The 18,453-nt window shown below is 49.3% G+C and overlaps 1 protein-coding gene across 1 annotated transcript in view; it reads right to left on the minus strand.

Annotated features, from left to right (window-relative positions):
- The window catches only part of LOC128270567 (ras-related protein Rap1), a 24,169-nt gene continuing 5,716 nt past the window's right edge, over positions 1 to 18,453 (minus strand). Inside the window, exons 3-7 of the mRNA XM_053007978.1 lie at positions 16,814 to 17,308; positions 1,661 to 1,768; positions 1,469 to 1,597; positions 1,226 to 1,378; positions 1 to 1,121 (exon numbers count right to left, since the gene is read on the minus strand). Coding sequence (XP_052863938.1) covers positions 1,032 to 1,121; positions 1,226 to 1,378; positions 1,469 to 1,597; positions 1,661 to 1,768; positions 16,814 to 16,888 — 555 coding nt within the window. The 5' untranslated portion in view covers positions 16,889 to 17,308 and the 3' untranslated portion in view covers positions 1 to 1,031. The remainder of the gene's footprint in view (positions 1,122 to 1,225; positions 1,379 to 1,468; positions 1,598 to 1,660; positions 1,769 to 16,813; positions 17,309 to 18,453) is intronic.

Genomic DNA, 18,453 nt, shown 5'->3' on the forward strand with positions numbered 1-18,453 from the left:
TAGGTGTGTTATTTAGAATGGCAGCCCAATCGTGTACGTGTGTGAATGTCTTCTTTCAGAAACAAATGTATAGGCGATAAAACAAGTACGTGCTATCGGGTTTTTACTTGTCACTCAACGTTGTCTTTCGCGTGTTATCTCTATTTGCAACCTTTCCGTCCCTCCACTATACCCTTGCCAGAGCGGTCACAACATCCAAGCGGTCAAACGATGGGGGTGCCGTTGCGCCCTTGCACGTGATCAAGACACGATGATCGCTGCGTAAATGCCACGAGCGCCATTAGTTTGCGACATTTCCATCTTCCAGAATCATGGTGTGGCTTGTAACCATCCCAGTTCTGTATTTCTGCTGTTGCACCACCACCGCCGGATGGATGTTACCGTTACTTGTTGCCGCCGCACAGTGTGTGCACTCTCTCGCTCTCTATTGTTAAATTTGATTCCATTTGATCAGCTCCTTGTGTCCGTGTTTGTATAGGTGCATGTTTTGTTTCCTCCGTTAATAATCAATTCATGTCTGCATTTAACGATTTAAACACGATCCTCAACGATCCTCAACCATCCGTCTCCTTCCTTTTTTTTTCGTGTCCGAGTGAAATGTGTGTTTGTGTGTGTGTATGTGTGTTGTGATCCCTCTCTGCCTGTCTCATCCATTCCTTCATCTCTCAGTGCGATCGTGTCGTCACGAGAACTCGTGTTATGCGCGTGTGTGTGTGTAGAGTGTATTTAATGGTAGTGTGTCTAGTATGTAATTGTATATATAACTGCGTTTACCTTTCCTTAAAGTTCTTAATTATTCCATAATTTTTAACCCCTTTAATGACGCTTTCATATCTCGCAACCTTACTGATTATCTCCTCGCTGTTGCCTCGCCCTCTTGCGCCAAGCCTGGCTCAACCTTCATTTTTTTATTTTATTTCTTTTGTTTTTCTTTAAATCTTGTTCACTGCACTTACTGCTGGTTTTTTTTCCTATGGATTGTATTTGTGTTTGTTAAACTTTTCATTCTGCCCTAATAAATGATTCATTTTTTACAGAAGAACACACAGCGATTTCTTCTTTTTATTGGGCTTTCTTTCGGGCGATTTCTTGTTGATTTGTTGCACTAAGTCGTAGAAGATCTGCGGGAAACGGGAAACATAATGGAAAAAGAAAACAAAAACGTTAGCTTGTGCGTTGCAAAGTGGCTGTTGGGTCGGCTGACCGCAGTCGTCCGTTTACTCACGTCGTTAACATTAATTTTGGCTTTGGCAGACGTTTCCATGAATGCACAGTTAAACTGCGTGGCGAGACTCCTGCCCAGATCCTTGCCCACGACTCGCTCATCCTCGAGATCGCATTTGTTACCGACCAACACCATCGGCACATCATCCGTGTCCTGTGTGGGAGCGGGGAGGAGACAAAGCAATTGTTATAACCAGCGATTCTCCCCACATCGTGATGATCTGACGTTGAGTGAGTTCCTTACCTTCACCCTCAAGATTTGCTCCCGCAGATCCTGTAAATCGTTGAAGGTTGACTGCGCCGTTATGGAGTACACTAGCACGAATCCTTGGCCATTTTTCATGTACAGATCACGCATCGCCGTAAATTGTTCCTGTGAAACGATTGCGATTATCACGGTGAACACCAAACACCCAAGGGGCCTGTTTAAACTTACCGTGCCGGCTGTGTCCAAAATTTCCAGCATACACTGCTGACCGTCCACCTCCACCTGTTTCCGGTAGCTGTCCTCTATCGTGGGATCATACTTTTCGACAAATATACCCTGCAAAGAAACAAGTAACGTTAAGCAGTGTCCACACGGGGCCGCGATGGCAGTATTTACGGGGGTGGGGTTGTGGGTTATCAAACATAAAGAGAGCCTTGTTTGTAGATTGGACTAAATATTAGGTTACACGCTGCGTGTTAGCGGGGGCCGCGTAGGGCCATGAAAAGACCATTAAAATGGCTTTGACGGGGAAATCTTCCACAAAGGACGACCCACGCGCAATACTAGATTTTCGTTGCCACTCTCTGCTACAACGCGCTCTACCGGATGGATGCTGGCATAAATGTCATTACTAAACTCCACGTGGCTTACGGACGAAATTAATCTTTTCGCCCACAACAGTCAGCGGCGCCGTGCACCGAACCGGCCCCCATCCGAACCAAAATCCCACGCAGTGGGTTGCTCTCCCTACCGACAGACTTCGGCGGGGAGTTCGGCTCTTGTTCGCATTAGTTGGCCAATGGAAGTGCGCGCTAGGTGAGAAAAGAGTAATCAAATCCCCGTTGGCCAAGGGTAGCTAAAGGGTGGGTTCTGAATCGAATTCGCAGTCCGCAAGAGTCAAACCGCAACACTGGCACAAGGGCACGCGGAAAGCTTATTTTCCCGAAACTGTAGCACCGGCACCTGTGCGCTTTTTCCCTGGGAGAGCACAACAATACGGCACAAATGTCCCGAACCAGTTTGACAGACCCGGGACAGACGTTCGCTTGGGTAAACGAATTAATAGAAAATTAAACCGAATACCAGACATTTTCCTTCCGAGCGGAAGGAGGTTTCGCGGTCACTGCGGAAACTGATGGGGTTTGAAGTTGCTCGGCAAATTGAAGCCCGACCGTAAAATGTTGAAAGATAGATGTACAGCCGCGTCCGGATAAAACAACAATGGGAAAGCGGTGTAGACACAGCAGTGTGTCTGGAATCATTTGCGCTGCAGAGAGGACAAATCGCCTGCCAGCGTCATTCCATGGCAACGACAGGACGTGTTTCCTTCATTTGATTGCGGGTACCATTCTCTGCTCGGAGCTTACGAAATTACAATTTAAAATGCACGTAAAAGCAAGTGATTTAGTGAGACGTGATGTGACGAGCCTACGAATAAAATCAAGGAAACATCCTAATAAGCACTTTTCATCTTCTTTAACGTGGAAGCATTTGCTTTTTGGAGTTCTGTTGCCATTGCCATTCCCTGTCGCAGAACTCGCATAGGATGCAAATCAGCACAGTAGTTGGCACGAAACGCGTAATAACTAATTCGTGTAATGAAAAGCAAACAGAAATCTGTAGAAATGTCCTGTCTAGCAATTTGAGCACCTTGGCAACCGTCGCAACCGTGCTCGTTGCCGTGCCGTAGTTGGCGGTATCAGTGTGAATGAATTTAAAGTCATTCATCGCTTCTCTCTCGCATCTTTCCGTACCAGTGTGCCTCCGGAGCCTATCAAGCCCGGAAGCCACATCGGACCGCATCGGCCAGAATTCAAAATAATCACCACAAGCATGTTTCAGCGAAAGAAAACAGAGGAAAGTGATGCTCGAAAGGAACGATGACGCTACACAATTAGATTAGACAGCCGAGCGAGCGGTAAGATTAGCAGCAGCAGTGTACTTGGATTAATTGTAGTCTGTTTCATTTCGTCGTCCAACACAGCTGAAGGACGCCCAAAGGGAATTCATCACCTCCACTTTCGGGCATGGTAATTGCTACTGACACCGAGTGGTGTTAAACAAACATTCCGGTCACAACCAACAAAAAAAAGGCAAAAGCCTCGCGCGCCGATCGGGTCGATTTGAAAACTGGTGATTAGCTAGCGTCGAATCCTGAGACGACCGCTCTCGAAACGGAATCAATCGATCGTCGTGGTGCTACATTTTTCGTTCGAAAACGACGACAAGAGCGCGCCAGTGAAGAGCGAAACGTCAAACTCATCATTATGCGATGGTGGCCTCCAGCGCCATGATGATTTGCCAATTATCGCCGAGTCAATTACATTACGAACTTATTTCCTAACAAACCCTCCACCGCGCCGCTGCGCAATCATTGGTCGTGGGGCGATTTTTTAACGGTCCCATAGCGCGCTGCTGCCCCGGATGGCCTGCTCTTCTGCATAGAGCCGTCAGCCCGGCAAACGAACACGAACGAACGGCAAGGATTGCTTTGCTCAGCATCCGCCGAGAGGCAGTTGGTTTTGCAGATTCATTATCAAATACATCGTCATACACCACTCTTGTTGTCTCGCCAATTTCAGCGACGCTAACGAGATTCGTCGGGCGTTTCATTGGAAGGCCATCATGGCCCCCGGAGTGCCAACTAGCATACCGTCGTCAGGTGGACTGTGTTGAGCTTTGATTGAGCATCGTTTGACATAGCATGCATCGCATTGCATTGCTTCCTGTCGCGCTACACCCTATTGTGGTCCTGAAGTCTGACGGAATCTAGTAGGCTAGGTGTTCGACATGAACTTTTCCTACCAAACTTTGTGAGGAAAAATGATCATTGTTAATTAATGTTGCAACGTAAAATCATACACATTTCAAATTTCAACAACATACCACAAAACGCTCGTGACAATGGATTAAAGAGCTACACCACCCAGAGCAGTATGTTCCCTTTATTCTGACCCATCCACAATGTGAAACAGAGTACCGTGGAAAGCTCCCCATCGCGGAAATTTGTACGAGTCACGCTTCTCTTTCTCGCGCATCAGCTGCGACGATGGGCACAGTCTGAAGGATGTCGTTCCATGTTACTTTCGCTACACAATATCGTTCCCAACGTGCCCCCACATATCAGCAGGAACACTACACAGTGGCCCGTGTTTTATGCGGCGACGATGGTGGTATATTAGCAGCAGCAGCAGCAGCCCATAGCAAACAGTTCCGGCGCGTCCGCGTCTCGGATGAATAAATAATGGAAAATAGATTAAATTTATTGCATCCATCCATCGGCATTAGAGCACGGGGGAGAAGGAGCATAAAAACCGCACCGCACAAACACAGGAGGAGCGAACCACGGCGCATGGTGTATTATCTGACGCGTCCAACGGCCGGTAAGCACGCTTTCGCCTCAAGATCTATCGGTTTCATCTTTACCAGGTTCGCGGCGCGGCGAACACGAGAGGTGCGGGCCATCGGCGCCGAAGAGAGCAACCAGCGAGCTTCAAACGAGAGCTGGAAAAAAGTACGCCACTTTACGGACGTTATCAACAGTAACTGATCGAAACCACCACAATCAAAGCATCATCATCATCATCATCACGGCATATCTCATTGGTCCTCTCGCCTTTCAGGCGTAGGGATGGTGCACCACACGATAAACCCTTAAATGCCAGATCATTGGCCGTCGATGGACGGCCGTACGCAGCGCACCCGGTCTCTACACACGTGCTCCGAGCACTCAAGGGTTCCCCCGGGGCCGGACCGGGCCGGGCCGGGATTGTAGTGTATGGTCTATCGGACAGCCAACATCCGATGACGGCGTCTGCTACCGAACACGTCTCGGGCCGGGGGATGGGCGTGATGATGCGGCGTTTGGCCTAGTTCCTAGGTGCCCGCCCTAAAGTAAATATAACTGTTGCTTTTAGGTTCACAAGAATTAGACGGGGGCCCTAGTAAAACAACATTAACCAGAGAGTTTGTTGGGATGTTTTTGTTTGGTGTTTGTGTTTTATAGAAGCCCCCCGCGCCCGTTACTGGACACCGTGGACTAGGTTTTCCTCGCTCAAGCTAATCGAGCCCCCTTTATCGAGGGATTACAACAGCAGTACACCTTTTCCCAATCGCTGCCGCTGCCGCTGCTGCCTGCTTTCCTGCACCACAGGAACGAGGCACATTAAACTGGGAACTGTTTTAAACTCGTTAATTAGAACCTGGATTAGGTCTTGGATGGGCGGCCGACCGGGTGGCCATCGAAAACCAGCAGCTCGCAAAAGAAGCTATATTTGTGATGGGGGTCCAGTATTAAGTTAATGACCCACACACGCGCTGCTGGCTATATGATTGCTTGATTTGTGAAGTGAAGTTAGTAGCTCCGGACTTTGGTCCTGCCGATCGATTAGTAGAAAATGCACCGAAGGCGGCAGAGGCCCCAAACCAACAAGCGAATAAGGTAATTTCGAAGACCACCATTACTCATCATGCGAGCACACACCCCAACCGTTTCCCAGTGGCTTATTAGAGCCGGACGAGGAAGGCAACTTATTTGACTGCAATCTATGCGTGTGAAGCGATCATTAGACGCGTGTTTCAGTCGCGTTCGCCCTCGCCTCGTCCAATCGCTGTCCGTCAGAGGGGCAGCAGAGAAAGGGGCGACGACACACATTGAACGCCGCAGTCGGTTCGATGTCTCAGTTCGATAACGTAACTTCGAGTTCGAATGTATCGGAAAGGCCAACGATTGGAAAAACAAATATTTTGTAGTGAGAACCAACTTTGTTTGCTCGCAAATCAAGGCGTAAAGCATTACCAGGACGTCTTTTTATCGCCTGTGAATCAGCCCGGGCGAGAGAAAGAAATCCCGGTTTCCCGGTTGGTAAAGCTGGACGCACCAGGACCTTCAGGCTGAAGTACTGGGATGTTCAATAAGTTCGGAGCCTCGAGTTCGTAGCTTCATTCCGAACAAAGAGCGCAGCGGAACGAGTCCTAATATTGATTTGTTATCATGGTACACTCTTCATATGAAAGTGAATGTGAAGTTTCATTTCAATCGATCACTTAATTCTTTTTTACAAGCCATTTAGTATCGACGTGTCACAGGTTTTTTTACAATGGAAAAATCAAGTATGGTGCAGTGATTTAATTTTTATTTTCGGAAGGTTTAAAAGCAAAGGAAATTTATGAACGAATGTTGAAAGTGTATAAGGACTCTTCGCTTTCAATTAGTACATTAAAAGCGGAGTTTCTGACTTTAAACGTGGTAATCGATTTCGTAGAAAAGTTCTATTACATACAAAAAAACGGGACCAAAATGAACCAGAAAACATTCTCTTTCGGTGGTTCCGGTCGGGAAACGGTCGGGAGAATCAACGCTCATAATTGTTCTGAATTGTGCTCGAGTTGCATCAGCTGCACCCGCAGGCTACGGGGGGAAAATTCTTGGGAAGAACGCTAGAGGGCTGGGAGTTGAAATTGTCCAAAAACCCCTACCCGATGCTGGTCTGCGCCCCATTTGCATGCAAAGGGCGCGTTGGCGGCCGATGGAAAGTTTGGTTTAATTTTTTGCATATAATAGACACCAGATGTCGACGGGGCGTTAGTGCCCCACTCGTGACATTTACCGTAAACCCCTACGCAGGCTGACGGCGCCCACTAACGCCTCCTTCCAGCTGGAGCGAGCCGTGCGCGGTCCAGTCACTCAGTTATGCTGCACTTGCTGCTAGTGGAGTGGTCCCAAAATGTGCCTCACCTTGGACGGCACACACTGCCACCGTAACGGGGCTTCTCTGTGTTGGCGTTTCCTTCGACGCCGCCCGCCAGCAGCAGTATTGACGTCACACACAATCCGCCGACCAAAGGTGATCTCTTTCGTTGCTGTCCATTAGCGGTCACGGAACAGTGCGCTTCGAAGTTTACCTACCTACGATTCTGAGTGCGAGCCATACGGGTTCCTTTCCTGCGACCCCCGAAATATTACGGCGACCACCGCTGATGGGCCTCTGAGCGCACAGATGGCCACGGAGCAGCAGCTCCAGGGCAAGTGGGAGCAATCAGTAATTGGCCTATACGAGGGAGTCTTTACAGATCTCGCCCACCCGGCCCCGTTTCATTCATGCATATGAAAGTGTCATGCAGTGGGGATGGAGTGTAGCGGTTGGCCACCACCTACCTACCCGCTACTGCCACACCAGCGCATTCGTCCATTTTGGTGCCGAAACTAGGATGAGGGTGAAATGAAATTTGCAACCACCCACAGATGGCCCGCCCGTGCCTGTCGTCCCGCCAGCTGGCTGACAATCAGCTGACGTCCGTCGCCGCGGCGATGGTTGATGACGTGCGTTCACCACCCCAGGGACAGGACAAATGGGACGGGCACGGTGGAAATACGCAAATCAATCTCGTCCAAACACACGTCCAACTTTTATCTGCAGCATTATGAGTGTGACCCCCGCGCAATGAGTTGGCCCTGGGGTGGCGATATCAAGCGCTTCCCTTCGCCGCTGTTGCGTTGTAGTCCCCCCTCTGATAAGGGAAGCCTTCGCCTGGCCACGTATCCTAATGAGCCATCGGTTGCGTAGAGTGCACGCCAGTCAGTGGGGTGATTGCGATAACAGCAAATGGGGAATTCTTGGCCCCATCGGCCAGGCCATGGCCTAATCAACGGCCTGTAGTGGTGAGTCGCGTATAGCGGACGACACTCCGGTGCCGGATGGTCGATAACTACGGACACGATACACGATTTTCCCCCTAGACAAATGACGTGACTAACTTCGGAGTAAATTTCTCTCCGCTCCGCTTCCGGTTCGGGTCCGCAGCTAAGTTTCTAGACGGTGCTTTTTTGGCCATCTTTGGTCACTGTTGTGGGTTGGGGTTTACTAGTGGACCACTCCGAGCTGATCCCAATGGGATAACTTTGCTCGGGCCGCTCGAGTGTTCCGGGGTACGGGCGCAAAAGAATATACAAGATTCCTAAACCACATACCACAGTATATTCGATAAATAACGATATTTGATTAAGGAAACATAGTTTGAAAGCTATTAGGTGTTTGGATTAATTCTTGCCGTTTTAATTCGACATTTGTAACCTAACTACAATAACAAAACGTATGACTACTTTAATGAAAGTATTGTCCGTCGTTAGCTACTACTTTGTCCCTTCTTTCAGGTAATTAAAGGGTTTCCTGTCGATATAATTCCTCGTCTCTAGAGGCCCATTTTTCAATACTTTCATAAGGAGTGAACCTGCCAAGTGCCAGGAGTGTGCTGCCAAATCATTACTCATGCAACGGAACATGTAGTCCGAAGGAGCAATACCTGGTGAATATGGCGAGTGGGATAACAGTTCTCACCCGACATTTTTAAGATTGACTTTGACCGGTTTTGTGTTGTGTGGTCGAGCGTTATCATGTTCAAAAATCGGTATACCATGTCTTTTATCCCATTATGGTCGTTTTATGGCCAAAGCTTACTTCAAACACATTAATTGTTGTCGATAGTGTTGCCCATCAATAGTTTCAAAAGGTTTTAAAAGCTCAAAGTACACCACACCTTTCATATCCCACCATATGCACAGCATAACCTTTGCGCAGTGAATATTTCGTAATAGACATTTTCCTAATCATTCCCACGGCACTCAGGCGATGGGAAACTGTCGTGTGGTCAAGTCCTACCATTTCTGCAAGTTCTTTTTGCATCTGACATGCATTTTGATCGAGCAATGCTACCAATTCTTCATCATCAATCTTTTTTGACTGTTCAGGTCGCTCTTGGTCTTGCAAGCCTAAATCAACGCTTTTAACCGTGCCAACCACATCCGACACGTTCTCTCAGCAAGAGCATGTTTACCTTGAACATCCATTAAAATATGATCACTTTCGGTAACACTTTTCGTCATATTAAAGTACTTCCTGCAAAAAACCTATACTGCGTTAGATGCGTGATGGCAGTAGCTGTCTTATGATGTTTAATTGCAACCGTTATGAGTTACACCAACCATCAAACAAAACAGTGTTTAAATAAGAAACGTTCCTGGAAAACTAAGACTGAAACTAAGGTCGTTTCGTTTGCTACAAAACACAAACTTAATCCCCGGCCGGTGAAGCGTACGTGTCGTCGGTCACTTTAAGTAGTGCCATCATCGCTTATACGCGCTCCTGACAGAAACCTGTCTTCTGGGGCCAGGCTCTACTCGGGAAGGAAAACAGCCAGCCATAATGCAGGACGCAGGACGGTAAGCCATAAGGTAGCACACAACATCCTTCCTTTGGGACGTGGCCAGGACTGGGTGTGCGGTGCTGGCGGGCGGGCGGTCTGGTGTTAAAATAATAATCAGTTTTGAACCCCATGACCCACATCACAACATGCGCCCCCCATCAGCTCTCTCTGTCTGTCTCCGGACAGGGGACACAACAGCACACAACCGCGTGCTTCCAGAGCATTCACTCCTGGGGCCCGCCCGGAAAGGATGCGCGAGCGCGTCACTCCAATAACAACGGTCGCTTCCTTTTTCACCTCAACATGGGGCGGGCCGCTCTGTGTGCGCCCCTGTGGACATAATCGCAGAGCATTGCACAGCCCGAGAGGATCCGTCGGATCGAAGAGTGACACGGTAACAGCTGCTTCCGTTCCGAAAACGGAACGCGCTGCTGCATGCACGACGACGTGCACGGAGCAATTACCAGCGGCCTTTGTGGCAGTAGCAGGAGAGATGGCCACGGGGGGTCTCTGTGCTGTGTCGTTCCTTGGAACCGGGAAGCCCAACCGACCGGTGGGGCCGCAATAAATCCATCGATTATGACGTGGAGGACGACGGGAAGCCGAGAGGAAGCCCCGGGCCTGTCCCGTCCCGTTCACTGTGTGTCTCGGTGTGGTTGGGCGCGTTATGATGCGTCTGACGACAGTAATCTGTCAGCGGCAGCCCAGCTGAAGGAAGGGCCACCTCGTTCGGTGGAAAGTGGATACAAAGTGGGGTTCATGGGATGACGGGGGTACGGCAAAAATGGTCCAACCCTTTGCGCAGTTGATGGGTCGGGGCCCGCATCCTGGGGATTTCCGGGGCACAAAATCGGACTCTATGATGCAAATTGAAGAAACTTTCACGTGGAACGAGACGAGACAAGAATTCGATTTTCTCAGACGGATCGGACCATGGTTGGACCTTGTTGGAGGCAGCGAAACAATTCGACACGACACACGTTATGATTGTTACGAATTGTCAAAGCAAATGCAGGGTGGTGGCCGGTCTAAGGGTAGCCACAGCCCGGCAGAACCTCCTGTGACTGCATGATGTGTCAAAGAATGAAGTAGCATAAGTGCACGGCTGGCCGAGTAGTCCCCAAACCACACAACGATCATGGAATGGAAAGAAGCAACGCGGGGTGCGACGCGGGGTGACCTCTTGTCGCCAGGAACGCGGACTTGAGGCATCGTTGTGCAACCAACACAACAGCTGCCAGGGTGAAGTAGTTGGCCGCATTTTTGTCTCCATTCTCTCTACACTTCTGCGTTTTGTTCTGTAATGGGGCTCCCGATTCTAGACGATGATGACCAAGTCTAGTGGTGGCAGTCGGCCGAAGGCAAGAATGCAACACATGTACCCAACGACCGGAATAGTTTAGCATAGGAACTATTGTTTTGTCGATAAAAAAACGAAGAAGAACTTAAAACTCGAAATAACTGTCCGACTCTGTCCTATTGGCCCCGATGATGAGCTTCAGACACCGAACATTGTGCATGTTAATTCTTCGAATGCTCACAAGTCTACCAGCGTTGCATGTTAAAACGTCGGGGTTGATCGTAAATCGATAGCCATTGCCGATTAAAGTGTGACCGCCGAGAGGTCTCGAATTTAACGCATAAACTCATTATGCTCCACACACACGCCTCTGCTCGGCCAACCCAACATAATCTTCCCAGGCCAGGCAAGAAGAACAAACAACAACAAATGAGCTCATGTTAATCCTTATTTACGGTCCCCTCCGCGGTCGGCCAGCGGCAGCGACGGCGGCACGTATGTGTCAATCAATGCAAATTTGATGTTCACGAAACGCCGGAAAGGCGGTTCCCGGCGGACCATAAGGTCGACCCCGACCGACCGGACGCGGCCGCGCTAACACGAATAAAACGAAGCGCTTTTTGGCCGACATACTTTTAAATTTGATTTCTGTCTCTCGGGCGCCCTCCCCTCGTGCTTTCGTGCTGCCACCCACGGGGTGGGATTAGAAACCCAAACAACCCCGGGTCCCAGCCCCAAAAACGGATCCTCCTCCTTCGCACGGGGTCCGGTTTCGTGCGAAGACGCAGCAACCAAAGGGATAGTGTGTGTCGATCGATTCTTCACCATTCTTGGGTGATTTTCCGGACAATTTGGCAATACCTTTGTGGCCACCGAGTCGCTCAATCCTGTGGTACGCCGCATTCTACCGTGAAAGTCCCTAAGGCGACCGTCTACCGGTTCGGACGACGCTTGCCCCCCTTTGTTCGATATTTCTAAGCTTGTTATTTCTAATCGGTATTTTTAAGCTTGATTAATTCGACAAAAACCAAGAGAAATTAATACAATTTAATCTTTTGGCGTGGTCTATCGAAAAAATCAGTGAAAACCATTGTGAGTGACCATTTGGGCCTCAAAAGAACGAAGTGTTGGTCGAAGACCAACTGAAAAGCATTATAAATTGGTTCGGTGTTCGATCGGACTTTGTGACATGTTGATTTTGAGTTTGCCGGGTCGATTAATTTAAATTAAAAACTTGTACAATGCATTGGAGCATCTGCTACACCACCGTAATTGGCCGTTGCCGATAGATAGTTGTTGAGAACGCGGTAACGGAGCTTTTGGGAAGCCGCAGAATTAGCGGAATTGGCGGGGCACAAAGTACGATTATGTGGTCACCCCACCGTATTGAAGCCCATTAATTTAACAGCCATTTGATGGGGCCCAAATGGCGCACCACGCACTATAAACAGACCATCCTCCTCCGACCGCCTGTTGAAGGATAATGAACTCCTGATGACGTCGATATCGTGTTTGCAATTGAAATGTAATTCAAATCGATTTAAATACCCCAACCGCATCATTCTGATTGAGAAATGTTACTTCCAACAACTGCCTTTAATTCCTGACCCTAACAATTCCACAGATTGTTTGTTTAATACTCTCCAAATGGAGAAACAATAAAAAGCGTATTAGCATATTACTGGCCATTAACAGAAATGTAATCTTTTCCTCTCCGGGTGTGAGAAAGTGTCCCGCAAGCTGTCAAAAAGGGGCGATTGCTTTTAATCACTAATTACTCTGCCCAAACTGTCTCGTCCCAAAACGGCCGTCCGCCAGAGCGGACACGCGGAGAAACAAAGTGAAGAGGCAAATAATCTTTGCAGGCATTCGCAGAGCATTAGGAAACCCCCAAAACACCGTAAAGGTCACGCGGAGGATTTTAGGAAAATACTCTCTACACTTTCGCGGAAACGCCGAAAGGTTCCGAGTCCGTTCTTTGATCGAAAGCTCCTGGAACTTGGTGGTCTTGGCTGGACGACGGAACGACGCCCAGCGACGAATGCCGAAATGTGTGCGTTTCGCAAAATTCGCCCTAAAAGCATCCCCAGAACACAAATGTTGTTCCTTTTTCTCCGTTTTCTGTTCTCTTGCCAACCAATTGAGCTATTCCTCAGGGGCCCAAAAAAGACCGGACCGAGACACCACTGATCGGCTTGTGGTTCTGTCGCTTCAAAAGGAACCAGAATCGCCGGTAAAGCCCACGCGGCCCCACGAGAAGTGGGTGGTTTTCGGTAAGAACTACATTAAAAATCCCCATTCTCGGAACAGAGCATTTTCCGGTGTTACCTTCGCTAAAACGGCGGCGCCCCGACGTTTTAATGTGACCTCCTCGCCAAATAAATATCCGTCATCGTGGTCGCCACGGAAATTCGGAACGGGATCAGCACATTCCGCAGCGTGTCTAGAATTTCACGCCAATTTTGCTGTCCGTTGACTCCTCCATGGCGAACACTCGATATCAATTGCCGTGTTCCTCTTAGGTACCTTTCGGATCGACGATTCGGTTCCTCCTCTTAAGCGCTTGAGAGCCGCCTCGAGAGCGAGAGCTTGGCAACCGGTATTTGAAGCAATTTATTTGCGCCCTCGTGATGTCCTCCTGTGGCGCACACAAAACCTGCCTGGCCGCCATGTGATGAATAATTCTAATTTCTGATCACATTACACTCCGGTTTGTCTCCGGGATTCGAGAGTTACGAATGGTACAGCCAACAACCGCCCAACGTTTTCACCATTCATTTATATTCCCGTTCTCTCCCTCTATCTCTCGGGTGGGTGGCCTCCTCGGCGCACGGAACATCCGTGAGGGGGCGCGCAGGAACGGTGTAATCGTGCCAAGGATCCGTGCGCTCGCCGGTTGATCCTGTTTGCCAAATATCTTCATTTATTATACCACCATCTGGCTGTCTTTGGAGAGAAACAGAGGGAGCGAGCGTGCGGGTGACAAGGCTGAGCGCCCGTCCGCCGACACGGCAACAGGTTGTGGACCGTTCGTCCGTCCACCCACAGCACCAGGACTTCCGTCCGAGAGGTTGTTCCCCTGTCTCTCTCTCTCACGGGAACGTTTCGCTCGACATTAGCTATGAATATCTCACGAGGCTAAGCTGCGTGGGATGTGCCGGGTTCCCCCCCGGGTTTCGGTGGCGCTTGGCTTGGTGCTGTCACAGCACATCCCGTGATAAACCAATCAATGGGACGCGGCAGAAGGCAGGAAGGACGGAAGGACGTTCGGGAAGTCGGGTCGAGTTTGAGATGCCGCGTGAATTAACATGTTCGAATTGAGACATGCCGAATGACGACGGGTGGATGTTATTTTATGCAAACCTCGTTCGGAAAGTACACTAATTTCGTTATGCAAGCTGTACAGCAACACGAAAGGATCATTTTGTTTACGAAACGTGTAGGAAAGGCCAATGTGTTATCTGCTTATTGCGCCGAAGGAACGGAAATTTTAGCCTACTCTGCTACTGCAATTTGGAACCATGTCCATGATCAGGATCAACGGATTGACTGAAGGATGTATAGTCGATATACAATCGATCTTGGGCAAAAGCATGTTATGTAGTGTGATTGGGATGGGATTGGAAGAGGATTGTCCATTACAAACTGTTGTCATCAGGCGAAAGGGTGTAATCGATTTTCTGCTGTGCCCACAATTCGACCGTTCGTTTGGAGTTATCCAGAAGAAGCGATCCGTATTTTACCAAAGAAAAGAAGTTCAGGACGGGGTCTTTGACGAAACGGAAAAATTTATGGAACTTGCGTTTCCTATAGCACCGTAATGAAGTTCTCTATCCAATAGTTTTGATGCTACTAGTTTATTAATTTTTGCCAGACTTCTGACACTCACAAAGACCCCTATGCCCAATTTATGCCTGTACGGCGTCTTGCAGCCATCCAGGCGCCAACAACTTGAACGGAGAGCATCATCGAAAACTTCTGATATTTTTTAATACGACACACGATATAGGAACCCCTAAGCTAAAGGACCAAACCAGCCAAAACAGTAGACACCAAAACACGGCAAAACATATTTGCGAAACGTCGGTTTTGAAAACGCTCGTGGCCGTCAGTCAAAACAGTAAAAAGATGATTCGAAAAAAACGGTTGCCTCCGTCATCCGTCACACGCGGACACCGGCGCAGCTTCGATTCCCCCAGCATCAGATCGATCTGCGGAATGTGGCTAACAGAGGCGAGCGCAACAGGCGAGCTATTTGCGCGATAAATATTTACCAACCTTCGAACCAATTCTTGAAGGAAAACACAGCCGTAACTCGACGTGAGTCATCGGCGCGCCACAGTAACCGCAGCCATTGTGTTGTTACTTGCCATCCCGACCGAACGTGCTACTCCTACATGTCATGGCTTCTGTCGTCGTCGGTGCGGAAGATTGTTTCTGACACGCCAACCAACACGAGAGCAGAACACTGCAGTTCCTGGAGAACCTGGATGGACCGCTCTTTCGGTGACTGAAAGAGTCATTTGAAGTTTCTTTTACGCCACTCGCATACACGTACACCGGATCCTTGTCATCGAGTGCGAAGTAATGAACGTCCTGCGGTGCACTACAGCTACATCAAACGATGCATCATCAAACATTGATGTTGATGGAGTGTTATGTTGCGCTAAAAAGCCGCTACGAACTTCACCCGCCATCGCCATTAACAGGGGAACTTTTGTTGGGCCAAAGTTGTAGCACTTCTGACGTTTAGTGAAAACGCGGTAACCAGAAGTAAGTTCTTTGCCTTCCCGGCCCCAGGCCCCGACACTAATGAAGACAGATGATGCCAGCCGCGCAGAGCAACAACCTGATGCAACAACCCACGCCGCGAGCTACTTGAGGAGCAGCGCTTTTCTGACGGAGAGATTCTCAAGATATTCTTTCGATGCCTTCCGTTCGGTCTCTCTAAAAGTATTCCTATTTTATTGGATTTTTGTCAAGTGTTGTTTGCGATAAAAGCGGCACATTTCGAAGCGGCTTTGAAGTGGAAACGTAAAGCTCAATAAAGCGAAAAGCCCACAAGAGGACTGCCGGGGGTCAAAAACATTCAACTCTACTTTCCCAACGGACCGGCCCGCACCGCAGCAGCACGCAGTCGAACCGCTACTACCTCCTTTCAATTTCAATCAACTTTACAAATACGAAGGCAGGACACAAAAAAATCGCTGGCCTTCGGTACTGGGCCTCGGGGGGGTTTCATAAATCTATCAACTGACCGAAACCCATCAACCACACGGCGACGACGACGACGACGTTGGGCACCGAAAAGTTCACCGAGGGAGCAAACTTTGTGGACAGTGGACCTTGCGGAATGCGCTGTTGTATTCCCCGCCGTTGTTCCATCCCGTGCCGGGCGAAAGGTTAAACAAACTCAGCGAGCCCCTGTCGAATGTCGATAGCTTCCTCCACGTGACCCTTGACGGAGACGGCTGGATCCACGTGATTCAACAGTGTGCTGGTTGCTTTCTGCACACAAAAAAATTCATGAAGATTGGCCCTTGGAAGCGCATCTCCGCTTTGCAGTTTTGCTATGAAGTCTGGCTTTTTATCCGCTCACGGAACATTACATCGTCGAGCCACGTGAGCTACGCAAAACCGGCGGTTTGCGTGATGAAACAAATTCACGGGTTCGACAGGTAGAAGAAACATTCTCTGGGCAAAACTCTCTTCTGCATGATTGAAATACTTTTGCGAAAGTTGCGTGCCCCGCCTGAAGCGGATAGACCGAAGCCGGGGACCCGGACCGGATACAACATTGTAAACCCGACTCTCGTGAAAGGCCCATCATATAAGCCTCTTAAAGCATTAGGGGGGAAAAATACGAGACAGTAACTCACCTGAACAAACTGCACGGTCAGGGCCGATTTGCCGACACCGCCGCTGCCGAGGACGACGATTTTGTATTCACGCATGTTTCCAGGCGACACCTATCCGGGGGGCGGCGAGAAACTCTGGGCGCAACCGAAGGGACGACTGTCTTAGCGACGATAATCCACCGCCGTTTCTGCCAGCGCAAACGCTGATCAACGCTTATCGTGGCGGCTGGCCGAAGGGGTTCCGAACCCAAACCACAGGATGTGAGGGGGGCCGTCTTGTCCTCAAGGGCCCGTTGTTAACGTAGCTTTTTCGGGGCTATTGCTGTTGCTTGGAGCCCCCGGACGACTGGGGCCGCACTCGGTATCTCGCTGATTTCCGCTGCAGCAGCAACCTCACGCCGAGTGTACTGCGAGTTTTTCTCCGTTGCCGATATGCGTGTTGAGGTCCCTTATCAATGGTCCCACACAGAGGGAACGCCACCACCACCGCCCGCCGCCGACGACCGAAAACGGAATCTAAATTAGAACCGAAAATCAAGAGTTAGTGTGGAGCAGCAGCACAGTGCGTAGGCAGGCAGGCAGGAACACAACAGATTAGGAGGTTCATGTCGTTAGCGTATGGCCTCTCGGAAAGGCCAGAGGCCAACGGAAAGCGTTCACTCTCCAACGGATGGATACCGGGGTACGATAAGGAATGTTGTAATGAACGCGAACGCGACAAGGGTGGAAAAATATCCAATTTCCATTTCCGACTTCCAACGAATTGCTGCTGGGGGCACGGGGCACGTACGCCAGCAGGGAGAGTTTCGAGAGGAAAATATTTAAATGCCAAAAGTCCGCTAATAACACGGAACGGAAGTTTGACAGCGAACCGAACCGAAGGAGATTTTGCGGCCTGACGCTGCTCTCGGGGAATGGTGCGAGACCAAACAATGTCTTTCGTTTTGTTTTATGTATAAATTGTTTTTTAGGTTCGTTTTATTTTGTTGTAGAAAGTTTGCGCGCAGTTTTTTCAATGTTTTTTATTAGATTAACGCCACCACGTCTAACAACATAATCCGTTATTATTTTTCCTTTTGAGTTCGCCAGTAGCCTAACAGAAACACGGCAAAAATTTAAATGAACCAAAAAAGAGCCACCGTAATTTGGCATTAACGGACACGGACGGACGGACACAAAACGAGTTGCAATTTTCCGTGACAAATTCCGATTGAAATGGGACGCGGCACTCACAACGAACAACTTGTAGAGATTAATTTTTCTAGATTTTGAAAAACATATTTCACACCTGTATCAAAAGCCCATCGGAAGCGTTCTTTGCTGAGGGTCGCCTCTTGCCACATGAGCATAGCGCTTTGGCATTCGCTTTCCATCGGAACGGTGCGCGCAAGAGACCGGGGGGGTGCGGTGCATCCGGCGGAACGAAACCGGGCCGTTGCAATAAAACCCCAGCACTGGCCACGGGTTTGTTAAAAGCTCTCGACCACCGCTCTATAAACACAGCCACCCCGTAACATACGGGGTGCCGGGAATGAAGCCAACGTGTATTACACCACAAGCTATGGGTCGCCGGCCTTCGCCGGTCGCCGCATAGCGGAAAGGGAAACTCTTTGGCACCTGGTGCCTTCCCTTCGGAAGTACGGGGGCACTGCACACGGAGC

This window comes from Anopheles cruzii, chromosome 3 (assembly GCF_943734635.1).
Source record: "Anopheles cruzii chromosome 3, idAnoCruzAS_RS32_06, whole genome shotgun sequence".
In the NCBI taxonomy this organism is placed as follows: domain Eukaryota; kingdom Metazoa; phylum Arthropoda; class Insecta; order Diptera; family Culicidae; genus Anopheles; species Anopheles cruzii.